The sequence below is a fragment of the Ichthyophthirius multifiliis genome (assembly GCF_000220395.1).
Source record: "Ichthyophthirius multifiliis unplaced genomic scaffold scaff_1120509251220, whole genome shotgun sequence".
NCBI lineage: Eukaryota > Ciliophora > Oligohymenophorea > Hymenostomatida > Ichthyophthirius > Ichthyophthirius multifiliis.
Genome location: NW_004086087.1, coordinates 128,303 through 135,216, shown reverse-complemented (window position 1 = coordinate 135,216; position 6,914 = coordinate 128,303). Strand labels below are relative to the sequence as shown.

At 15.6% G+C, this 6,914-nt stretch overlaps 1 protein-coding gene across 1 annotated transcript, besides 15 other annotated features; it reads left to right on the top strand. All coding sequences in view use genetic code 6, as the record gives it.

The window, feature by feature from the left end:
* Positions 1 to 531: 531 nt before the first annotated feature.
* Positions 532 to 587: a microsatellite.
* A 585-nt stretch (positions 588 to 1,172) lies between these two features.
* Positions 1,173 to 1,344: a microsatellite.
* Positions 1,221 to 1,330: a microsatellite.
* Positions 1,234 to 1,291: a microsatellite.
* Positions 1,238 to 1,349: a microsatellite.
* A 44-nt stretch (positions 1,350 to 1,393) lies between these two features.
* Positions 1,394 to 1,515: a microsatellite.
* Positions 1,445 to 1,515: a microsatellite.
* A 17-nt stretch (positions 1,516 to 1,532) lies between these two features.
* Positions 1,533 to 1,565: a microsatellite.
* A 160-nt stretch (positions 1,566 to 1,725) lies between these two features.
* Positions 1,726 to 1,770: a microsatellite.
* A 344-nt stretch (positions 1,771 to 2,114) lies between these two features.
* IMG5_162450 (major facilitator superfamily protein, putative) lies at positions 2,115 to 3,781 on the top strand (the record flags this gene model as incomplete). The annotated part of the gene is made up of 2 exons (XM_004030330.1): positions 2,115 to 2,800; positions 3,073 to 3,781. 2 exons carry the CDS (start codon positions 2,115 to 2,117, stop codon positions 3,779 to 3,781), a joined length of 1,395 nt encoding a protein of 464 aa, XP_004030378.1.
* Positions 3,782 to 4,995: 1,214 nt separating this feature from the next.
* Positions 4,996 to 5,036: a microsatellite.
* Positions 5,037 to 5,064: 28 nt separating this feature from the next.
* Positions 5,065 to 5,137: a microsatellite.
* Positions 5,093 to 5,140: a microsatellite.
* Positions 5,094 to 5,140: a microsatellite.
* A 1,248-nt stretch (positions 5,141 to 6,388) lies between these two features.
* Positions 6,389 to 6,422: a microsatellite.
* Positions 6,423 to 6,511: 89 nt separating this feature from the next.
* Positions 6,512 to 6,558: a microsatellite.
* Between the last annotated feature and the right edge of the window lie 356 nt (positions 6,559 to 6,914).

Sequence of the window (6,914 nt, the reverse complement as noted above, 5' to 3'; positions counted from 1 at the left end):
TTTCACTTTCAATTATATTAGTTTACTCTTTTAATTATTTTTGTTTTATATTTTTTGATAATTTTTAAAAAAATTACCAACTATATGCGATAATGATTATAATTATTCACACATATGTTTCCAATATTAAATTTCTTCATCTTTACCTTATAAAATATCAGTTATTTATTATGTTGAAGATCTCCAATTTCTATGTGCGTCAGCATTTATTATTTTATTTGTATCTACTTTTGGACTTTACAAATTTGAAATACATTTTTTTACTATTAATTAAGATTTATAGTGTTTATCTACTTCAACATTTGTATTATTTGATGTTTATTAATTTATAACTTAGGAATTATTGTTCGATAATACTTTATTAAATTATATTTATTCAGTTTAATTATTGTTAGATTATTATGCAGATGCTATTTATTAAGATTATTATAAAAAATTTGTTTATTGAATGTTTTAATCATTAGATAATGACTATTATTAATTTTTTTATGGCATTTGTTGGCTATTATAGGATTAACTTTGACGATACATTTTTTTAATATATTTTTTGATTTTTTTGATTTTTTAATAGTTTTTTTAATTTTTTTTTTTTTTTCCTTGTATTATATTTTATTATATTTATAAAGCCGTTTTTTTAATGGTATTAAATAAAATTTTATTTAATGCAAATAAAATATAATTATTTAATTAAAAACATATTTTTATTAATAAATAAATTTAACTAAAATATAAATATGAAATTAATATAAAATTTGAATATAATAAAAAATTAATTTTAAATTTATAAATTAATTGCATATGAAATAATAAATAAATAATATTAAATTTATAAAAAAAGAAAAAATAACTTTAACTTAACTAAGGATATATTTGAAATTAAAAAAATAATAAAAAAACATTAAAAATTAAATTTGATTAAATTAAATTAAAAGAAAAAATATTAAAAAATAGAAACAAATATAAAAAAAAAAAAAAAATTATAACTTTTAAAAAGTAATTTAATGAGTATTTTTTTTTTAAATGTATAATTATATTAATGATTAAAAATATAAAAAAATTAAAAAAAAGATATTTAATTTATAAAATAGAGTAGTTAATTTTATATATTTTTATATATATATATAAAAATAATAATATATATAAATATATTTGTATTTATTTAAAAAAAAAAATATTTATATATATATCATTATTTAAAAAATATATTTTACTTTATCATATATATTTATTATAAATTTTTATAATTTATTTATTTATATTTAATTTTTTAATGTATAATTATTTATATTTATATTATATATTTTTTTCTATTTAATTAATATTTATTTATTATATATATATTTAAATTAAATTAAATTAAATTTTTTTTTAATAAAAAATCTTTTAAATATTTAATATTTAATTTTATTTAATATGTTTATTATATATAATTAATTAATAAAATTAATTTTTTTTTTTTAATATTTTATAATATTTAATTTTATTAAATTATAAATATTTTTTTTTTTTATATTTCAATTCATTTTTATATATATATATATTATTTTTATATATAAATTTTTATAAATACAAAATTATAATTTTATTTATTATATCTACATTTCTATAATATTTATCTATATTATAAATGTAGAAATAATTTTTATAAATTTAATAAATTATATTTAAATAATAATTTTATATTTTTTATTTTATTTTATTTTGTTTTAAAATATATTTATATTTATTTTTATTTTTTGTCTTATAATTTTTTTTTTTTTTTATAATTTTATACTTTCATAAATAAAAATCTAATTTTTTAAATTTAATTTTATATATATAATAATAATATATTTTTCTTTTATTTTTTTTATCTTATTAATTAATATTATATTATTTTATTAAATTATAATAATTTTTTTATATATTCCTAAAAAAATTATTTTAAAAAGAAAATAATAAAAATTATAGATATTATTATTTGAAAAAAATGTTAAAAACTTGAAAAAACTAAAAGTGTTTATTATTTTTTAACATATATTATTAAAAACAAATTAAATTAATGTTTATATTTAAATTATATACATTCATAAAAAATACAAAAAAATTAATTACATCTATAATAAATAAAAATAATGATTTTATCTTAAACCCAAAAAGGTAGCCTTACTATTCTGGGAGGATTTCTTACTCATCTTGTATGCGGAGCCATTTTCAATTGGGGCACCTTAAACATATACATGACTTCTTACTTTCGTACTTAAGGAGACTAAGATTTGTAAATAAGTACAGGAGTTGCTATATATCCTATTATGATGATATTTGTAGCAACCGGGATGCCTTTAGGGATTTAAGGTATAAGATTATTTGGCTCTGCTAGGAAATATTTATATTTCGCGTCTTTATTAACTATGTTTTTTTAATTTATTTCAAGTTATACAACTCATTTTTGGCAATATGTATTGGCTTATGGTGTTGGCTTTGGCGTTAGTACTGGTAGTATTTATTTTGTTCCATTATATATGGGATATTTATATTTTCCGAAAAGAAAGGGAATGGTAGCAGGCATTATTTTGTGTGGATATGGACTTTCAGCTTTAATTTTTGGATTTATATTTTTCTAGCTTGTTAATCCGAATAATAAAGACCCAGAAAAAGATAGTATAGATGGATAATTTTATTTTTAAGGAAAATCTGTAGATGTAGCATTAAACGTACCTTCTTCAATTAGATATTGTTGTATAATATAAGTTTTTTTGCTTCTTTTAGGATCATCTTTAGTATGTTATCATCCTGAGTAAATAGGAGAATAAGAAAAAAGGTTAAAAAAATAAATATTGGAGATTTAAAAATAATAATAAATTTGTACAGGATTTCCTATATTAACATAAAAAAAAGAGGAAGATAAAATTTTAGAAAATGAAGAAAATAAATAAAATATTTAAGAATTGCAATAAAAGTTATAAAATGAATAAGAAAAGGATTAAAATTAGCCTATTTATTTAATAGCATATAATAAAAATATAAATGAAAATAATAATTATATTAATTAATATATAGAAGCTTAAAACATAAATGTTAGACATGAAATAGAGTCTATATTATGCCAAATAGCTTTATAAAAACTTAAAAAATTAAAAAAAATTTTTAACCGGCTCCTAATGTTAAAACAGCATTGTGTTCGAAACATTTTTTCTATTTAATCCTTATCGGAGTATTAGGTACAGGTTTTGGGATTTTAGTTAACTCTAATTATAAAACAATTGGAAAAAAAGTTATTGTGGACGATAAATTTATGACTATGGTTGGTTCTTTTTCTAGTTTAGCAAATGGATTATCAAGGCTCTTTTGGAGTAGTTTAATAGATAAATATTCTTTTAAATAACTCATTACATCTATATTTATACTTTAAATTTTTCTAGCATTAACTATGTAATTATCGTTTTATCATAAGATTTATTACCTTTTTTAAGTTTATTTAATAGTTTCGAATATGGGAGGGACTTTAACACTATATCCGCCTTTTTCTGCTTAAATTTTTGGTGTTTAGGTCGGGTCAAAGATTTTTGGACTTTATTGGTACGGGTTTGGGTTTGCAAATTTTGTTTAGTTTTTAATTGTTAGAGAGTTTGAGAAAAAAATTGGTTTTATTAATATTTTCTATATTTACGCAGGTATTACTTTTTTGGCTTTAGTGGTTTTATTTATTGCTGATTTTAAACCGGATTGGAGCAAGTATTATAAGGAAAATAATTAAAATGTGAAAAAATAATAACAAAATATGAGAATTTAAAAAAATTGAAGGAGTTTTTCAAAATTGATTTTTTTTTAAATTAATATTATACTTTTAGATAATGTTTTTAAAGGAAAATAATTTACTTTTTTTTATATAATTTATAGATAATTTAAATAATTAATTAACAAATATTAAATTAATATGCATTATTTTTTAAAAATTATTTATTTATATATAATTTCGAATAATTTAAATTTAATTAACAAATATTAAAAATATGTTTTTTTTTTTGTAAAAAAAATAAATTTCAAATATAAATATATATATATAAACATAAAAAGTCAATAAAAAACATTATAATAATATGTATATACAAATTAAAAAATAAAAAAAAACATTTTTTGTTTAACTAAAAAAATAATAATTTATATAATATATATTTAAACTAAAAAATTAAAAAAATGCAAGAAATGCAAGAACTAATAATAAGTTTTGATATTCCAAGTAACACAAACAATCATTCACAATTATTTTCGAGTTCAAGAGTCAGTCCAAAAAACGATTAAAATCTTATAAAATAATCTTGTCTTGAAGAACAATTAATAATATAGAAATAAATAACTTTAGGAAATTAATAATAATAATTAAAATATCAATAAAATGAAGAAGAATAAGAAAACAAAATAATTTAATTTTCTCCTCCATATCCTTTACAATGTGATAGAAAATATAATTTACACTTGCATTAAAATTATATTAAGTAGTATAATATAAATAAAGATTATTATTTTCCTACTAATAATTCATCTATATATATACGTCCTTTATCTTATAAAGTAAAAATAAATAAATGGAAAAGCATAAAAGAAATATATAAATAAAATGTTGTTATTTTTGATCCTTTTACATTTTCTTAAGAAATATAAGTTAATAGTGAAAACAAAATTTTGTTAAATATTTTAGCAACTTTAACTGAAAGAAAATATTTTTATGAAAAAATTATACAAAATTAAATTATTTAAAATTAAAACTAATTTCTTTTTCTTATTTGTAAAGACGGATTTTGGAGATATATACATATAGATGATTAAATACCTTTAAATTCTTAAGAAGACCCTATGTTTATTTATTGCAAAGAAAATTCTAAAAAATAAATAAATTCTTTTCCTTTTTTAATTGAAAAAGCTTTAGCAAAAGCATACGGAACTTATGAAATATTGCATTAAAATATAAATATTTGTGATGTATATAGAGATTTAACTGGTATAAAAAATAAATAAATATATATATATATATATATATATATATATATATTATATATTTTATAATTGCACATTTTTTTTATTACATATATATATTTATTTATTTAAATTTTAAATTATATTTATATATTTTTTTTTATTAATTTTTATATTATTATTTTTAAAAACATATTTAACAAATATAATTATTATAAATTTATTAACTGCCTTTTTAAAAATTGATGCATTTTCAATATAAAATATATATAAAAATAAAATGACATCAATCATAATTGATTAATATATATATTATTTTATTTAAAGGTTCTCCATGTATTTAATATGGTATAAATGAAATATATAATTTAGTTTAATTTTTTAATGAAAATATGTAAAAAAAATACTTTCTAATAGCTTAAAATTAATAAGGATTACATGTTATATAGTCTTTTGAGAAATAAAAAATTTTATTAAAAAGTATTATTCAAAATTAATAAAAAGAATTTCTTTTGAATAATTTTTAGTCTTAATTTTAATCGATAATATGTATAAAATCTTCCGAAAATTTATTTTATGCTGCAAAAAGCCAAAAACATTAAAAAGGAGCATTTTCTGTTATCAAAATCGACTTTTAAAATTCTACAGAAGAAAATGTTTTTATATAAATAACTTAATTTGATAAACGTAATTTTAAAAATTATGAAAAATATTTATATTCAAATGTGCATTGTTTTTTATTGGATGAGTAATTTACAATATAAAAGGGTGGATTTTCTTAAAATATAAAAAGTCTTACACTTGAACTAAATGGAATTTAAAAAGGAAGTTATTATGTTTTATGTATTATTGATTTTTTGGATAAAAATTATGACTTTGTATTAAGTTGTGTATCAAAAACTAAAATTTCGGCAATGTAAAGGCCTTTTAAATGTGAGGAATATCCGCTTTTTTTAAATAGGATTTTTTCTGAGTTTACAAAAATTAAAGGAAAAAAATAAAAAATAGGAAATATAGACACCTATATTTTAGAATTTTTGCAAAGTTAAGTTTTTTTAGTACTTTTAGATAATTAAGGGAATGAAAGCAATTAGGTTTTGGTTGAAAAAATATTTGATAGGTAAAAAAAACTTTTAGTTTATTATTAGGAAGGTTAAAGGAATGTTTAAACTATTTAAATTGAAGGTAAAAGTGAAAAAATTCTTATTTTTGTTAATTAATGATATATATTTTTTATATATATATGCTTTTATTATTTTAATATAAATATACTACGTTTTTAATATTGTTTTTTATTAATATATATATATAAATAAAAACAATTAATTTATATATTTATCATAAAATGAAAAACCTTTTTAAATATTTTTTTTGTTTATGGAATATATATTTAATTTGAGGAAGTAAAAAATATAAACATAAATAAATAAAAAATATTTTATATAAATATAATTTTATAATAAATATAAAAAATAACTTTAAATAAAAAGTTAATACGCTTAAAATTCCAATTATAGTATGTAAAAATAATAATTTATATTATTATTTTCTATATTATAAAAAGAAAAAAGAAAAAAGAAAAAAGAATAAAGAAAAAAGAAAAAATTAATTATTTGATGAAATTATAGAAAATATGTCTAATTAAATAAAAAAATTAAACTATTTGAAAGAAATTAAAATAAATTTGGGGGTAAAATTTAATATATATAATATAATATAAATTTATACAGATTTTAATAATAAAGGGATAATAATATTATAGTACATGAAATTTCATATATATGGAAAAGCTTATCTTAATTAAATAATATAAAAAATTTTCTCATAGACTTAAAGTAAAAAATAAAAATGAAATATATTAAATGTTTATTAAATAATAAATAATAATTTAATAATATAATAAGGAACTTAAATATTTGATTAATAAATATATAATATGGCATAAATAATAAATTTGAGGT